The sequence below is a fragment of the Armigeres subalbatus genome, chromosome 3 (assembly GCF_024139115.2).
Source record: "Armigeres subalbatus isolate Guangzhou_Male chromosome 3, GZ_Asu_2, whole genome shotgun sequence".
Taxonomy (NCBI): domain Eukaryota; kingdom Metazoa; phylum Arthropoda; class Insecta; order Diptera; family Culicidae; genus Armigeres; species Armigeres subalbatus.
In genome coordinates this window covers 183,203,101-183,222,579 of record NC_085141.1, presented here as the reverse complement: position 1 = coordinate 183,222,579, position 19,479 = coordinate 183,203,101, and the positions used below count along the sequence as shown (strand labels likewise).

The following is a 19,479-nucleotide window of genomic DNA, read 5'->3' as shown; positions in this document are numbered from 1 at the left end:
ACTATACGACCCTTGAAAAAGACCACAACCCATCCCGAGCAGGAGAAATTTGGTCAATAATACTTAATTCTGTTATTGATACCAAAAACTGTTATGAACTAGTCCTGCATAAGAGGTAAAATACCAAAGGAATAATAAAAAAAACTAATATGCACAATACTTAAGCCATAACAAACTCAGTTATTAAATTTAATTTCAATACCAAATGCATAACCAATTATTATTCGTTTGGTATTGAAATACCTAAGCATGGCATGCCTCAAGTATTCTGCAAATAAGTTTTTGGTATTATTTTTTGGAATTTTATATCTTATGCAAGGCTACCAATTTCCGTTATCGATATGCTCGGGATCGGCCGAAACGTCGGGCAAGTAAGAAAAACCATCGTTCTGATTCTTCAGACTCCGAAAGCCAAGTTCCGAGTATTATATCATATCCAGTCGAAAAACATCCTTTTCAGTTCCCAGAAAGTGAAAGAAAGTTAGAGCAAAGTGAAAATAAAAATAGTCAATCCCGTGTACGTCATTGACTATTCAAAACATTTCCAACATACATTGTCTCCGTTTGGACAAGACTGTACACTTCATTAGACATCGGGCAGGACATTTACTCAGCCCCGAGTGGACCAGTGTAGAATTTTTCTTTCTAGAAATTTTCAGTTGAACATTATACCATTTCGATAACCTATTGTATAGAGTACTTTATGGTACAGAACACCAATCCGGTTGGTTTCCCAAGAAGTCAAAACCATTACTTGAATAATTTTTGGGACTGTGGGGTAAAAGTACGCAGGAACCGGTGGGGCAAGAGTACGCATATGAATCTTCAAATTATGGTGTCAAACCCGTATCTCCGGCCGAAATAAGACTTCTTCCAGAGCGTTATGATCCACAACTAAGAAAAAAGGAACAGAATTCGAAATTATCACAAGTTTTTAGGATAAGTTGAAGTAATTCGGTGTTAGAAAGGACTTAGCGAACAAAGCACTGAAGCGAAATAATGAAATTGTTTTAGGACTTGTGTATACCTAAACATAGTACGAAAACACAATTTCATCTAAATGATAATTTCATTTAATCACAAGAAACATTCATAAATTACGCAACGTTTAACTGGGAGGGGTTGTGAGATGTGTGACGATCCATATAATTTTTAGAGGATTCATACAAATAGTGTAAGATAGGGGGGGAGGGGTGATGAAATAGCCAAATTTTACGTTACGTGATTGGTGGACTTTCTTTGAGGAAAATGCCTTTGTATACGCCACGCGAAACCTGATATATATTTTTACCTCTATAGTTTTTTGTATATATAAAAAACAATGGTTTTTCGTATGAAAGTGCACATTTTTAGGATCCCCTCCCCCTTTAAGAGTTACGTAATCTTAAAACATTCCCTAATATATGCTCATTAAACATCAATTAAATGTTATTAACTCTTATTTGTGTTAATATATACTTAAAGAACATGATTGGATAAATGCGTACTCTTACCCCACCCGATGCGCACTTTTACCCCACCGGTGGGGTAAGAGTGCGTTTTTCACTTGTCTTGCAATAAGGGTTCTACTAAAACGAATTTCAATAATTTCAATATTTTTTCCACTGGGTAACATAAAGGAAGAGTATATGAATCATCGACACTGATTTGATATGCAGAAGCTTGCTTCATAAGGGCCACATGATCGATTGAAAACTAAGTGCGTACTCTTGCCCCACTCTACTCTACGGGCGGGAATGGAGCCTATACTCTATGGTAAGCAAATGCGGAAAGTCGACTGACGCCGCTGATCGCGTGACCAAGAACCCAACAATTTATGCGAAATAATCTCAATAATCCCACCTTATTGAAATACATTGGGACGGAAATCCCGTGTGAAAATGACAAAGCAATTGCTCTTTTTGTATTTGTCTGGCGATGTTTTTCCCGTTTTTTTCATCGAAATGATCTAGCTAGCCTAACAAAGAAGAAACAGCAAAATCAGAAACGTGAAGTGGGAAAAAAATATAAGAAGAGCGGTGGATCACCAATACGAACTGTCCGCCCGCGCAATTCAGCTCAAGTTCGACGCAATTATATATTAATTAGCCGATTAGCACTCATCAGCCATCTACATTCCATTCCGGAGGCAAAAGTAGCAGAGCATGTATCATTAACATCCTTAACGCCGGTGAATCAATATCATTCAGCGACGCAGTGTCCAATCTAATTTTCATCGTAGCAGCAGTACACCCAACCAGCGGATGGCAGATTTTAATACAGTTCTGCATAAGAATCTTACAGAAACTGTATAATAATTTGGCATATACAATTTCGGAAAATTTTAATACAATAATTATTGTTGTTGTTGTTGGTGTATTGAAATCTTACAGATTTGTATTATTTTAATACAATATCTGTATAAAAAGCTTACAGAATTGTATATGCCAAGATTTTATACAATAATTGTCAAATTTGTTTTTTGGGTATAGTGATGAGTGAAGAGTTAAGGTTTATTTTTCGGTTGAAATCGGTTGTATATAGTCATCATGAGATGTTTAAAAGTAAAATATACACACATATAAACGCCAACAGTGTGATCGTCAGTAAACCAATTGGGTATGTATGAAGTAGACCTGTGCGCCGCCGCGCCACGCCGCCGCCGCCGACACTTATTGTCGTACGCCGACGCCGATCAAGGTGTCGGCGGCGCGCCATACGCCGGTTGGCTCGACGCCGCCGAATTTCGTATTTCACGCCGATGATTGGCCAACACAAAAATCACAGTATGCAGATCGTTTGCATCTGCCGGACCAAGGCAACCTATCAGGCATAAATTAAATAGCTGTTAAACCTTTAGCAGATTTGTTTGCTTCTATCTCTGACACATTTATCTTATTGGCTACAGAAAGCAAAAATGGTAACTTGGCTTCTGAAGCTGGAACACGATGGGGCAGGTGACCCACCAAATTGAACATTTCCTTCACTCTCCTTGTACTTAAATAGCCAGAATTGCTATAAAAATAACGGTTTCGATTTATTTTGATAAACAATTCCCAAAGAAATTTATTGGTTTTCCTGAAATAATTTCTGAAGGAAGTCCTGGAGGAAGTTCTGAAGGAGTACCTGAAGAAAATTCTTAGAGTCTTGAAGAATTTCGGAATTTATCTCCGTCTGGAAGATTTTCTGAAGGAATCCCTGGAGAAAATTCCGAAGGAATTCTTGGAGGAATGTCCAAAGAAATTCTTTAAGAAATTTAAGCATTCATTTGTGGAGGTTTTTTGAAGGAACTCCTGGAGAAATTCGATCGAATTCCTGACGGAATTTTTTGAAGGTATACTAGAATGAGTTTCTTGATTTCCTAAAGAATTATTAAAGGTATTCACGAAAAAAAATATGTAGAAATTTTCGAAGGAGCTCCTGCTGTAAGTTCCCAAGGAATTCTTGAGAATATTCGAATATCCGCAATCTCAGGCGTGGTAGCGGGTCACTTTTTAGTGACTTGGTCACTTTTTTTGGCAAGTCACTAAAAATTCTCAAATCACTAAAGTCACTATTTTCAACTATTTTGGAACTTTTGGCTAATTTTAATTTTTTTAATTTTTTTTTTTTTATATGGCCGCTAAGTGCCTTTTGGTCCGATAGTTGCTCTTAACTTCTTCGTGACTTAATATTCACTTTGAAACTTGGCCAACTTGGTGTTCTTATGGGATTTTCGACAATAATTTATTGAAAGAGTTTCATGTCATAGTTTATAAACTATAAGTGATGCAAACAGAATGCGCACAGGGATTTTTTGTAACAAATAAATATAACAATTTTGTAACATAAAATGAATCGAAATATTAAAATCTACATCTGTGTTTAATAAGGTAATGGGATTTGAGGCTGTTTATTGATAACGTATCAATACTTGTGAATTTTTAAAAATATATTCAGATGATATACATCTGAAACTGAAAATGCATAAATTTTGGGTACGCAAATATTAAAAATCGTGAATGTTTAAAAATTTTAATGATTTTGAATTTGACACACACCGTATGATATTCCGAACAAACTGCTTGTTCAGACATGTCATTAACAAAAAAAAAAAAAAGATTTTGAAATGATTCTTTGATCTTCAAACAGTGAGCATACATGTTTGTGAAAAGTTACAATGAAGATTGTGCTGTATTTGTTTGTTTTGCGATGAGATGAATTTATGTTTAGTGAAATGGAAAACGGTCTATTGGGTCCCTTTTTTCGTCAGCATTGGTCACTAAAGTCACTATTTTCAACGAATTTGGTCGCTACCAGCCCTGCAATCTCGATATTTTGGGAGTTTTTCTTGGCATGTAATTTTGATTTTAGAGTCAAAACTGAATTTGTTTTACTACTGTCCGGATTTTTGAAGAAATTCCAGGAGAAATATAAGATTTTCTATGTAAATTCCAATAGCTTTTTGGAAAATCCATTTAAAATTCCTTCGTAAACTACTTTCAGAATTCCTTCGAATATTCCTTCAGAAACTCATTTTAAAAGAAAATCTTTTCAGATTCTTTTTCGGTTATTCCTTCAACAATTGAGTCGGAAATTTCTTCAGGAATTTCTTCGAAAATCTCTTCAGAAAAACCACCAAGAACTAATTTGGACATTTATCTAGGGATTCCTTCAGAAACCCCTCCGGAAAGGCATTTGTAATATTTTCAGAAATTCTTTTGGAACTTCCTCCAGGAAGTATTCAGAAAATTACTTCAGTAAAATTACTGCAGGAATAGTTCCAGAAAGAATTCGAATTTGGAGAAATTTCTAAAGGTATTTGAGAGTTTAACTTATTTTCAAAAAAAAACCCTTAAAACGTTTAAAAAAAAGAAGGGATTTACAAACGAAATTTCCGAAGAATTCACAATAGAAATTCTGAAGAGATTCCCGAAATAATTCTTAAAGTATTTTAAAAGGAAATTTTCGAAGTTCTACAGGAATTTCTGGAAGAGTTGCTAAAGGAATATCCGAAGGGATTTCTATAAGAAATTTGAAAAGAAGTCCTGAAGATTTTTTTTCAAATAAATTCCAGAGGGAAATTTCGAAAGAATACCAAAAATAACTTCCTAGAGCTTCCGAAATGTTTTGATGAATTACTGGAAGATTTTCTATTGGAAATTTCCGAAGGATTTCTCCCAAATGGATTTTCGAATGTATTCCTAAAACAGTGTCCGTAGGTATTCTCATAGAACTTCTTGAAGGATTTTCCATGGGTATCTAATTCTTAAAGGAATTTTTAAAGGAATCCCTCAAAATAGTTTCGAATGAATTACTGAAGAAATTCCCAAAAGACTCCGTAAAGGACCGAAGAAATCCCTCAAGTAGAAGGAAATTCCTGATGGAACTTTTGGAAAGAAATTTCGGAAAGAAGTTTCGGAGAAATATCCTAATAAATTTTCAAAGGAATTCTTGGTGGAAGTTCTGAAGGAATTCATTAGGGAAATTTTAAATTAATTCTTAGAATTCCATTGTCGAATTTTCTGAGGAATATTTTGAGGAATTTCCACACGAATTTCTGGATTTATATCCGAAGTACTTTCCAATGAACTCATGTGCTGTGATGCGAATATGTCCTAGTGATGGATGTAATGTAAACTTTTGCTGTGCAGATACAAGCTATAGCTATACGGCTGTTCCCCCCATCAGTCTGACTGAGGCTAGCAATTGTCCAAAAAACCCTAAAATTCATAAAAAGAATGTTATGCCTTGCCGCGTGATTTATTTTCTCAGCTCAAAATTCTTCACGCCGATTCACGCCGCCGCCACCGAACATTGCTTACGGCGTGACGCCACCGACGCCGCCATCGCCGGTGTAAAAATGGCCTTACGCCGTCGCCGTTCACAAATACTTCGGCGCACAGGTCTAGTATGAAGAGCTAGGCGGGAGTAGTAACCCTATAACCAGAGACCAGCGGGTGAAAAGCTTTTGAAATGGCAACGTATAAAATGGTATGAAATCGTGAAAATAATATTGGCATCATGATTGGAAAATAGCTGGCGTCTTCGCCGATCTCTTATTCTAGTATTTCTAGGTGGGAGATCCAGATACTACACACGAAATAACAATAAAATTAAACGTCATGACTAGGGTGGCTCAAATTAGTATGGGAGACACGTTTTTCATTTTTTTGATGGGCCGCCTTCTTATTCGGTTCTATTTGATGCCCTGATGCTCTGGACAATCTTCTCGCGGTTTTCAGCATAACATTCTGTATTTAATTTTACAAGAACTGAATGAGGATCATTGTTCTTAATCGTAAATTGTGCGGTCCAACTGCAAATCACTGTTTTTGGATGTTTCTGCATACATTTTTCCATATAAACTTCCAACGAGTTTAGCACCGCCTAAACGTTGACTGATTTAGCTGAAATTTTTTCCAGAGCATCAGGGCATCAAATAGAACCGGCCCATCAAAAAATGTGAAAAAGTGTTTTTTGAGCCACCCTAGTCATGACACAAGCAAATGATCGACGAGCAAAATATATCAAAGAAAGCGACGCGCGGTATTACCAACTTTTGTTTTGCGTGTTATCTATGTTTGTGTCTCGTAAAATATTGCGGCCGGAGTATTGAGAAGCGTCCGTAATATAGTTGTTTCCTATGAAGGGAATCACATAATCCCGGAATATTATGTCTTCAGCAATCCCAATTTCTCAAACTCCTTCAAAAGTTATGTATACAAAATAAATAGTTTTGTTGATATTTCTTCACACTAAATTATTCTTAAAAATTATATAAAATTTAATAAATCGTTATCTTAATTTATGTAGAGTATGATATCAATGCAATGATTAACTTTGATCTAATAATATACAAATAGTTTAATATTCGAAAACCACCTTTCGCGTGAAATCGTTTTCGTTTCCATTTTTAAAACTCTCAGTAGAGAAATGATCAGTGCACGGACACCGGTGACATTTTTTGTAATTTATGCCATATAATCACCAAGATCTTTAGAACTTTCAAGTCACAAACCCGGTTGAAACTCATACATTTGTGACCAATAACAAATTATTGATGAAGTAAAAGTTGTATTCTGAAATCTTCAATTTTGTACAGCGTCTAATATTCGTTTTTTTTTCATTCTGTCGAAATGAAATCTTAATTTTTACTTCAGCTTCCTCAACATTTCTTTTATCGTTAAACACATTGGGAACCACTGACAAAGGTGCATTGAAGCACTGGCAACAGGAGGCGCTTGAAACAAAAAAAAAATCTGCGCTAAATTTCGGATACGGATGTAGGAGAGTGCTAGATTTAATCGGATAAAATGCTTACCTAGAAACCACTTCAGTTGCGCCGGAGGGTTTCCGTAGTGCGAGACACATTTTACGGTGGCCATCGCACCGGAGTCTACGGTGACGTTGTGCCCGGGAGGAACATGAACGCCTTCGTGTTCCAGTCTGGGCCGTTGCGGTGGAACTGCAAATAAAAACAGCAAACGATAAAAGTTAGATTGGTTCATTCTGCTGGCGGCGCGTTGCGGGAGTTTACGGGGCATAACCGGTGCAGTAGATTTGCAAAATCAGTTTAGCCCGTCGAAGGCGCACAATTTATCGATCAGAATTCGTTTGAGCTTTTTCGAAATTGAGTTTCATATGATTCAAAAGCAGTCCGTGGTTGAGGTGGCGCTGATCGAGGAGCAAATATGAATTTGAACAAATGAAATTGGTTTATGATTCGTTGGGAATTGGAGCACATGTATGCCCATTTTGTGATTGGCATGTGTGAGGTACATTTTGTCCTTTAAAAATCTAAAAGTAATCCAGTTGTGATAGAAACTATAATTAACAATGACTATGATAATCGGTATATGCGCGTGTTGCGACAATGGTAATGAGCATGAGCATGAGCAAGATTGACCGCCCACGGTTGAAAACCAACAGATGAAGTTTGGGACTAACATCACCTTTAATGTGTAAGAACTGGTGACCCAAAAATAAGCAATAATAGCGCCGTCCGTGTTGAATGCAGGTCAATTGAGGAATAGTTAGTAAAATGTTGACATGATGCTCGCTTTGATAGAAGCCGACGAGTCATCTGCACTTTCACGAGAAATCACTGGAATGTTGCATATAGGGGAACTGTTCCGTTTTCCATCTCACTGAACATATATTCATCTCATCGCAGGGCCAATCTCGTCGCTTCTTTTTGCTAACACGCGTGCTCACTGGTGAAAAAATCATATAAATAAGAAACAAACCAAATTCTATTTCATTGCCTTGTTTTTGATGGGATGGAAGTAGGAGCTATGGGATTAAGTGCCGAACCGTTCCCCTATGGGGTAGGAAGTGTGGCAGTATTCGTTTTGGTAAAAGGTAAGTCGTATATAACGTAGGGTAAATCCGGGTGAGATGCCGCGTAAGTATAAATGCCGCACTTCAGAGATCTGGTAGAACAGACTTTTAAGAAAATTATTTTGAGCTTTTAAGTGGAATGTCTTCACTTGTCATAAGACGAGTTTGTACTATCCCATTTAATTCCTCCACTTGATTGTACCTTGACAGATACGTATTTAGACCTCAACATAGCACAAACTCGTCTTATGACAAGAGAACAGACTTGATTTATTCGCTTTGACGCAGCCGCGCTGTTGCCATCTAGCGGTGACGGACGTGTGCGTGAAATCACTGTTTTTCAACATCAGACCGCATCGTGCTTTCGTGCTGTGCGGTTCTTTCTCTCTTTGCGGAAGGAAGTTTTTAATACTACCCGAAGCTATTTTAATTTCAACGGTGCTTCTTAGCGCTATTTGTACCCACTGATCCCGTTACGATCTTTGCAAGGACCCGTGCCTTCGTTTTACGTTGGACCCGTTTGCGGAAGTAAAATTCCGACAAGCGGTGGTAATCCTGCAGGGACACCGTTCTGGGAAAAAACCTCTTAGAAGGTCACGTCTCCACGCTCAGCCATGAGCATTAATAAAAACAAGAGGAAGGAGGAGTCTCTGAATTCTCCACTTCCTTCAAAGAAACAAGGTTTCAAGACCGTCCTGCCAAAGCGCGGAAAAAATAGAAGGAAGCTGGAGAATTCAGATATTCCTTCTAACTCTAATATCGGAAATAATTCTTCTCCAATCGAACTGAGCAATCAGTTCGATTTGATTAATGATGAAATTGAGCAAATCGAATATACCTCTAGCCCAGGTGATTCGATTCATGCGAAAAAGCAAAGGATTCCGCCAATTGTGGTATCTGTTGCCGAGTTTTCTGGCTTCCGGAATGAGATTTTGAGTAACCTTCAGGGGATCAAGGTTTCATTTCAGATTGCTAGGAAGGATGACTGCCGCGTTTTGCCGGCATCCTTTGACGATCGCAAACGTCTTCTTCAGTATTTAACTGAGAAGCGCCATAAATTCTTCACATACGACGACAAAACTGAGCGATTGTTCAAAGTCGTCTTGAAAGGTCTCCCCAGTGATGATAAATCACTGGATGAGAATAAAATTGAAATTTCTCAATTACTTGGATTTTCACCAGTCCAAGTAATTAAGATGAAAAAGAAATCCCACTCTGGTACTTCCCAGAGGGGCATTTCTCAAGAATTTTATTTAGTTCATTTTAACAAAAGTGAACTAAATAATATGAAAAGTATGGAAAAGGACTGTATTATGTCTAATGTCCGTGTTACATGGGAAACTTTCCGCAGGACTGGGGGCAATTTCCAACACCCCCCCCAGTGCCGTAAGTGCCAAAAGTGGGGTCATTGAACCAAACATTGTCACATGGATGCTAAATGCATGATTTGTGGTGGAACCTCTCACGCCAAGGACGCATTTCCTGTGAGAGAAGATTCCAATAAATTTAAATGTGCAAATTGTGGGGCAATCATAAATCCAATTTCTGGGAATGCCCTTCACGCAAAAAGTTTTGAATTCCCGTGCAAAATTGATGACGGAAATTCCAATCGGATCCCAGATTCGACGGGTAGAAATTTTTCAAACGCTAATTTCGAAACCAGTTACCGGTCGAGCAATTCATACCCACCACAATTCACAAACAAATTTTGCCGCTCGTCAACGGGTAGCAAGCACTTCACTGCCTTCGGACGCATAAATGTCACATGTTACAAACGATAAAAATGAGAAAAACGCATTTGAAGTTTCAAAATGCATTCATCCTATTATCGCAAAATTTCGCTTTTTTATTGACTTTAACGCAATAAACTATAAAAGAATATTCATATTCGTTGGGCCGGACTGAAACATTGCCAAAAACAACTATTTTTTCCACGTTTTTTCTATCAAACCCCGAATGTGACACTTATGCCGCGAAATTCACTGGTCAGGCGAAAAATGTACGCATATTTGTCACACAGTGAACTGAGAGATAGTTGTTGTTAATTTGTTTCTACATTTCGCGAGCAACGATTGTATTTCTTTGGTGTGATTTTTTGCTGTCGGTAGAAGTGGAACCGGGAATGGAATATCCAATACAGACAATCCAGTGGCGCGGAATCGGAAGAGGACTTCCTCGGGTTCGATTTAAATAAAGAAACAGGTGATCGTTTTCTGTTTGCGGAGCCGGCAATCGTTCAATTACCGGTCCAAGAGGTTGAACACCCGGTTTTTAGCAGCAGTGGCGTAGTTTCCTTGCCAGGGACAAGGACATGCACTACATCTTCAACGTCCAAAGGAATCACGATTGTCTTATCGAGATGATTTTGACAAAGTGCTACCAGGTGAAGCAGTTTTTTTTCTGTGGATTTGTGGATTTGAAAAAGTTCTCAATTATTTGTAAGTTATGAACTTATTTTCTAGGTCATACGGCTTCCACGGCTGGATTGCTTCAAGAGCATTATTTTCTCGTGAAGGCTGCTGGTCTTTAATGAAAGCTTTGAGCCTGTTTGTCCCTACATACGAGCATTCCCATTATCTGCGTGCATTTGGTCCGAGTAAGTCGCACAGCCAACGAAATCCTTAGCTGTTTCTTCAAAGTTAATATGAAGTCAGAACAGTGTCTTTTGGTCGGATAATTGTTGTTCGCAAAATAAGAACTGGAATTAATTCCAGCACATTACCCTACTCATAAACAGTAATGAAATTCAGGTCGAGCGCATATTGTTGGAGAACTTTGAATCGAGACATACGTTAAAGGCCGCTGACTTTTTCCATGCGGCGTTTGATTCCAAAATGCGCCATGAACGTGTCGTCAGTTATGAAATTTTAAGTCTGTGGTTGGCAATGCAAAGAACAATGTTGACGTAATTGATATGCAAGCAACTGACTTCTTCAATGCTCACCGTTTTGGAGTATGCGATAAACCTCTGCAAGTCACGCCTGTACGTGGATTCCATGCGAAAAGTGGTGTTTGGAAAAAAGTCGTTATGAACTTGGATACGCAAACAATATCAACAGTAAAGACCTTAAATACTGCTAGTTGTTTTCCAAGAAGGAATTAATGTTGGTTGTAAAGGATTCATCCTCTTTTGATTTGATACAAATGTACGTTGGCAAAATGCTCCTCAAGGAATTGAAGAAGAAAAGAAAACTTCTTTAATGAAAGTGGTTCAACCTGTTGTTACCGAAGAGGAAAAATCGTTTTTCATTGATCGTCCTTTTTATCACATTTTTATGGTCCTTGAATATTTTAATTATGTCACAGTTTCATTCTTTTCTTCACGTTATATTTGGAGAAGTTCTGGACAATGTAATACTTCCCCTTTTCTTTCATGAACAAACGTCCATATAAATTCTGAAAGTAGGGAAAGACCTTGCATACTTACCAGCCACCCTTCTTAACTATTTACGTGGATTGTAGATGACCCCAAAAGCATGGTACATTTTATGGACGGACCTCAGGACACATCACGCAGTACTATGTGTCTTTTTATGTGATTATCATATCTCTTTTTTTTAGTGTGACAAATATGCGTCCATTTATCCCGGTGTGACAAGTATGCGTCCATTTGTTCGAATGTGACAAATTGACGTCAGATTTTTTTCGAGTTTTCTAGAATAAAACCTATGTTTTGACAAAATATTTCAAAAATACGTATCATATTATAACGTTAGACATCAAAACCTCAAAAATGTTAAAATGTAACATGTGACATTTATGCGTCCAACGGCAGTTCAGTAAATTCCAATTTTTCGAATGTACCTACGTATGCAAACATCGCTGCTGGTAGACAAAATTTCTCTTCTCAAAATGAGGTTTATACCCATGTCCCAACGGAAAATAATGGTCATGTTGCCGATTCAGGTAGCATGACTGCTTCCGATTTTGATTTTTTAACTGAACAATTGCATCACATTATTGATGCAATGTTCAAAGCAAATACCATACCAGAAGCTGTTCAGGTTGGTATAAAGTACACACAAAAAATTGTTATCGGACTCCGTTTTAATGGATCTAAATAATTGTGTGAAAGTTCTAAATTGGAATGCCCGCTCTCTAAAGGGTAAGGAAGATGAATTATTCAACTTCCTAACAGTTCATAATGTGCATATTGCCATTATAACTGAAACCTATTTAAAACCAGGACTCTCCATTAAACGAGATCCAAATTATTTTATCTACAGAAATGATCGTCTTGACAGCGCCTGTGGTGGGGTTGCCATTGTCGTTAATAGACGTATCAAACATAAATTATTTTCTTCGTTTGAAACCAAAGTTTTTGAAACCTTGGGAGTTTCTGTTGAAACAAATTTTGGTCAATTTTCCTTCATTGCAGCCTATTTGCCTTTTCAATGCAAAGGGCAGCAAAAGAATTTGTTGAAAGCTGATCTTCAAATTCTGACTCGCAACAAATCAAAATTCTTCGTAATTGGTGACTTCAATGCCAAACACCGCTCATGGAATAATGCTCAAAGCAATTCCAACGGCAAAATTTTATTTGAAGATTGTTCTGCGGGATATTATACTATTCAATATCCCAATGGCCCAACTTGTTTTTCATCCACTCGAAATCCTTCGACAATTGATTTAGTTTTAACGGATTCAAGTCAGCTGTGTGGCCAATTGATAACTCATGCTGACTTTGACCTTCCTGTGACATTTGAAATCTCACAAGAAGCCATTTATAATCCAATCAGCTCTACTTTTAATTATCATAGAGCTGATTGGGATTTATATAAAACATATATCGATAGGAATTTTGATGTTAATATTCCTTTGGATACCAAATTTGGACAATGCGCTCGTATCTTTGACAAATTTAATTGTCGAAGCCAGAGGCATTGCAATTCCTAAATGTGAAATTAAATTCAACTCCATTATTATTGACGACGATCTTCAGCTACTGATCCGTCTTAAAAATGTGAGGCGAAGGCAATACCAAAGAACTCGCGATCCCGCGTTGAAAGTTATTTGGCGAGATTTGCAAAATGAAATTAAAAAACGTTTCGCTATTCTGAGAAATACCAACTTTGAGAATAATGCCTCGAAGTTGGATCCCAGTTCGAAACCCTTTTGGAAATTAACGAAAATTCTTAAAAAACCTCAAAAGCCAATTCCAGCGCTTAAAGAGGGAAATAAAATTTTGATAACAAATGGCGAAAAGGCTCAAGAACTTGCTCAGCAGTTCGAGAGTGCCCATAATTTTAGTCTAGGTCTCACTAGTCCAATTGAGGATCAGGTTACACGAAGCTTCGAAGACATTCTCAACCAAGATAATGTTTTTGACCCTTTGTTGGGAACTAATTTGGATGAAGTGAGATCTATTACTAGAAAATTTAAAAATATGAAAGCCCAGGTGATGATGGTATTTTCTACATACTTATAAAAAAAATCCTGAGAGCTCTTTATCCTTTTGGTTAATTTATTTAACAAATGTTTTCAATTGGCATACTTCCCAGATAAATGGAAAAACGCCAAAGTTGTTCCAATTTTGAAGCCGGACAAAACTCCAGCTGAGGCTTCTAGTTAACGCCCAATCAGTTTGCTTCTTCAATAAGCAAACTGTTTGAAAAGATTATTTTAAATAGAATGATGGTTCATATTAATGACAATTCTATTTTTGCTGATGAGCAATTTGGTTTTCGCCATGGGCATTCAACTACTCATCAGTTATTAAGAACTTAATTCGGCTCAACAAATCTGAAGGATATTCGACTGGAGTTGCTCTTCTTGATATAGAGAAAGCATTTGACAGTGTTTGGCATGAAGGTTTGATTGTAAAATTGATGAATTTTAATTTTCCTCTGTACATTATTAAACTGATCCAAAACTATTTATCAGATCGCTCACTGCAGGTAAACTATCAGAATTCTAAATCTGATAGATTACCTGTAAGAGCTGGTGTTCCCCAAGGCAGCATACTGGGGCCCATTTTGTATAACATTTTTACTTCTGACTTACCTGATTTACCACCAGGGTGTCAAAAATCTTTGTTTGCAGATGACACGGGCCTCTCAGCCAAAGGGCGAAGCCTTCGTGTCATTTGTAGTAGATTGCAAAAAGTTTGGATATTTTCTCCACTTACTTGCAAAATGGAAAATTTCCCCGAATGCTTCCAAAACTCAGCTTATAATTTTCCCACATAAGCCGAGAGCTTCTTATTTGAAACCTTCTAGCAGACATATTGTCACTATGAATGGGGTTCCAATTAATTGGTCTTTTTGGTTGTTTTTGGGTTCAAATACAAATGTAAATCATTATGCTTTTTTGAAAAAGTACGTTCAATGCCAAAAACAAATTATAATCTCATTTCTCCAACATTTTCTACGTGCGGCTCGTGAGTTGACTCGCACCCACTCACTCGTGAGTTGAAACGCACCAAACTCAGCACCTAAAAAATATGGTTGTGTTGAATCATCCATTTGAATCATCGTAGGTTTTCTTAGGTTCGTAGGTTCTTCTTCGTAAAATAACAGTAAATTAACACATAGAACAATGGATACTTTTGCGAGTAAGGTACACTGGGGGAAGTGGAAAAGGAAAAATCGATAGTTCATGTTCAAATTATTGTAAAACCAATTTAAATGATCTAAATGCTTTCAATCATCATGGGCTCTCAAAAACAGTCCATTTTGCACCAACTGTGCGGTAATTCATACCATTTTAGCCGCTTGGAATTTATAAAAATATATTTGAAATTTGGGAGTTATTTTTCCACTTTCCCTAGCGGAATGGGGTAAGTGGAAAACCCAAGTTATCTTGACCTCTAATTGTGATGAGTAGTGATATGTGATTAAAACCAAGACGGTAATTGCTCTGAGTATCGTTTGTTGAATAATTTCATTGGATTCAAGGAATAGGTCCCCAAGGAATTCTTGAAATAGGTAGGGGAGGGGTGATTGTGCTTTCTCGAACACTAAGTGTACGTAAAATCTGTATGTTCGCCCCAAAGATGATTTTTTTAGGGAGAATGAGACTTACATTGTTATATCGAACTCAGTTTTACGAATTGATATGATGTCTGTGTGTGTGTTTTTGTATGTATGTGTGTGCGCAATACACGTACAAAAGTATCACTTATTTTCATGCACTTGTTCCTACCCGAATTGTTCCAAACAAATTCCATTCAACGGCGAAACTTGTTATGAATATAAATGAATATGTATTATGGAATATATTTACCTATCAGTGCTATTTTTATCTTTCTCGTACATTTTTTTATATGTAAAACATGTGAAAGGCATCAATACCGATAGGTGGATTAATCAGGCGTTTTCTTATGTATATTAGTTTAATCATCACCAAAATCACAATGATAACAAAGAAGGAACATATTAAGATTCACAGCTATCAAAATAAACCCTTGAAGAAAGGAAAAATTTGCGTGATCAGAACATTTTCCACTTCCCCCGCAGTGTTTGATACCAGGGGTAAGTGTAAAATCTTCAAATTATTTGGTTTCATGGTACAAACCACTACAAATTGAATGTGATTAGTTTAATTGTATTACAGTAGTCACCTGTGGTGCAAAATCACCGGAAAAGGGAACAATTTATGCAAGTAAGAATTAATTTTATGAATGCAAAAATTAAGTTCTCGCGAAACCTAAAATGACAGCTCCAGCGTAGACTGTGTTAGTGTAAGTATAACACAGATTATAACATAGTATTAGTGTGAACATTAAACTATATTTTTGCACAATGTTAAGGTGTGGTAAAAACTGTAAAGTCTTTACAATTGAAATTTTTCGAGTCGATTTTTACACTTACCCCCTTTTTCCACTTCCCCCAGTGTACCTTATAAACAATAAATTGCCCCCAAATTGATTATAAACACTTTTTAGAGCGAAATGATTTTTTTGGGAAATGAGTGAAATGATCCGTTTTAGCATGAAAAACTCGTGATGCATTATTTTAAAATCGCAACGAGCTAGTTCGCGCGGGAGCGCTCAATGATTGAGTTTTATTAATGATTTTACCAACACTGCCCCTGAGTTGTGGCTTCTCACCCGGATTTGACTTTTTTATTCAAATGTAAGTAGAAGGTTCCGATTTTATTTGTTTTGCAAATGATTTCCACACAATGTAGTAGGATCCCTAAACTACCAAAAACAATAAGAAGAGTTTCAATTTAACGTTTTGTTTTGGAGAAATGACTGGTGTGGCACCTCACCCGGATTTACCTTATAGTTTGATTGATTTTAAACAAACACATTCGTACGAACACTAATTATTCTTTGCATTGCAAAGCCGCGTTCCAATTGTTTTTCAAAAAATTTCTTCACTGCCGATCATAAGGGACCACAAACTTCAGTTAATTTTTGGTTGCATCTTGAAGCGCGGTTCGGAAAGAAATTATTGAGATTTTTCAAAACTGACCAATTCCTTTTGAACCAAACAGGATCGCGTTCCATTCTTTTTCAAAAATTTCTTCACTACCGATCATAAGGGATCCCAATGGTTGCATCCTGAAACGCGATCCGGCATACAAAGCTATGAGATTTTTCAAAACTGACCAATTACTTCTGGAACAAACATCACCAGGACTGCAAACAAACTTTCGTTTTGGATTTCAATTTCACTTTCCATTTTTTTTTCCAAAAAATTCTTCACTGCCGATTACTTATAATGGTACTAACTCATCTTATGATAAGTAAACCCGCTTCAACAGTTTGAAATAGCTGTACGGCCCTTGATATTATGCATGGTGGGAACAACTGATCTACAACATCCTTTTCGGGCATATTTGTATCGTAAATCATATCTTTAGAACACATCGGTATGATGGGATGCTAACGGTTGAACCAGACTACCAACGATATAAACTCCAAAACAGTTTGGAGTGCCTGGAACATTTGCGTAGGGAAACACTGAATTGTAAATAATACTATAGGACTCTGTTCCATATCAGGTGTAGTTTGCCTGGAATGTCATACGATCTAAACTCCAGGATAATTTGGAGAACCTAGAGCATTTGTAGTAATACTTAATGTAGCATGCCTGTTCACATTTCTGAGAAAAAGTCTACGTTAGTCTACGGAGGGGGACGGGGGGGAGGGGGTATACCAAAAGTCTACGTAGACTTTCTTATTATTTTATGTATTTGAAAACAATTTATACAGCAGCTATGTGCAAAGTTCACTTGTTTGATTTTTTAAGGATGTTCCCAGTTTTCTTTTTGCAAGACTTTATCGAAACAATCTAATGAATTTCACTGAAGTAATAGTCTGAACTACGGCTTAAAACTATATGGATATTCCCAGGAAATTCTTCTGTGCTGAGCAGGAAAATTCTCCGAAGTATTCTATAAAAACTTTCGAGAAAATTTCAAAATTTTCACTTCACACCTTTATTGCAGATTCTACTTTATTTTTATTTTCGTCGGGAATTTCTTTGGAATTTACAAGTGATTCTTTAGAATTTTCACGAGAAATTATGCTGCATTTCAAGGGGGAATTCCACGAAATTTTCGGGAGAAACCCTTCACTGGAGATTTTATGGGAAGCCCCTGGAATTTTTTTCTTAATTTTCGAATTTTTTGGAGAGAATGTCCATAGGAAATTCCTCGTATACGTATACGGCAATTTCTTAGGAATTTCTAAAGAAACTGTTGAAAATTTCCACGAGAGATTATTTGAATTTCCCACCAAAAACTCTTTGAGTTTCCGCAAAAAAATATTTGCAATTTTTGTAAGAAAGCCTTTGTAATTTTCATGAAAAAATATTCGAAATTTTTACGACAAAACAAAATTTCAACTGAAAATTCTCTGTAATTTCTACCGCAAATTATTCGGAAAAGTCTTTGGAATGTCTATAGGATTAAGAAATATCCTCAGGAAATTGCTCCAAATCTGCAAGAACGTAATAAGCCATTCCAAAATTTCACAGGAAATATTTTGGTATGTCCATTTAAACTTAAAATTACTTCGGTAAATAATTCTAAATTTTCACGGAAATTCTGAAAATTCTTCGGTTTTCTACCAATTTGAACCGGCGTAGAGAATTGTAGGTCAGATGCGTGACAGATTTTCAGTAGTGGCGCGCTGATGCAAAAGTGTCGACAACCGCACATCTCTAGGAGGAATCGAATTCAACAATCACATATGATATTTTGTAAAATTTGGAAAAGTCTATGTAGACTTCAAGGGGGTGGGGGAGGGGTTTCGGAAAAGTCTACGAAAGTCTACTAGCGGGGAGGGGGGTTTGAGAATGTGAAATTTCAGTCTACGTGGTTTGTGGACAGCCCCTAAATGCAGTGCCGGGTTGATAGCACCCGTAAATTAGGCAAAAATTGATCAACCAGCCATGTTTGATATTGACTTGAACATCCCTAATTTTTCATAAAAACTTGCGTCTTGGATTTTGAAGCCGCGTTCCAATGTTTTTCAACAAAATCTTTTACCAAGGGCCACTAGAGACCCCAAATCTCAGTAAATGTGTTATCGACCGCACAAAACAGAACAAAACTTTGATGACCGACCGATCGTTCTGCTTACTGAAGAAAACACGACCGGACGCGATACAATTTTTTTCTCATGCGCGTGTTGCGACAATGGTTATTACAATAAAGTGCCCAACACTTTACTTTGCTTTCCACAGTGAATACTAGATGCAAGTTTTATTTTTTCGAGGAATTCAACTTAGGGTTTCATGTTCATATTCATATTTAAATCGGAATAGAATAAAGTCAATAGGAATTGGAAATTGAAATCCAGTTAGCATTGCCAGCAAAGCCGAAGCTTGTACACTGCTGGCCCGAATGGTATTCCGTCTTCTGTGCTGAAGAATTGTTCGAGTTCGATAACTAGCCACTTAAATAGCTAGCCTTTTCACATTGTCGCTCCAGGAGAGAAAGATTACTGATTGAAGAAAGATGTCGCACATGTTTCATGTTTACAAAAATGGCGATAAAAGGAATGTACAAAACTACCGAAGCATTACATTTATATGTTCTTGATCAAAGGTATTTGAGATTGTCATGAATGAGTTTTTATTTAGTGCCTGTAAAGCTTAGAGGAAGTTGCCCGATTGTGGGCATAGTTAGCTATTTTAGCCATATCTTTGGCGAACAATCCTGAATGATTCCTGATTGATAACGCGAGCTCAGTCTAGTTACATCCAAATTAGCTAAACATTA

General features: G+C 37.0%; 1 protein-coding gene across 1 annotated transcript in view; it reads right to left on the bottom strand.

Annotated features, from left to right (window-relative positions):
* LOC134220093 (synaptogenesis protein syg-1) overlaps positions 1-19,479 on the bottom strand; it is a 577,445-nt gene that overhangs the window by 223,324 nt on the left and 334,642 nt on the right. Inside the window, exon 4 of the mRNA XM_062699069.1 lies at positions 7,283-7,426. Within this exon, the coding sequence (XP_062555053.1) occupies positions 7,283-7,426 (144 nt within the window). The remainder of the gene's footprint in view (positions 1-7,282; positions 7,427-19,479) is intronic.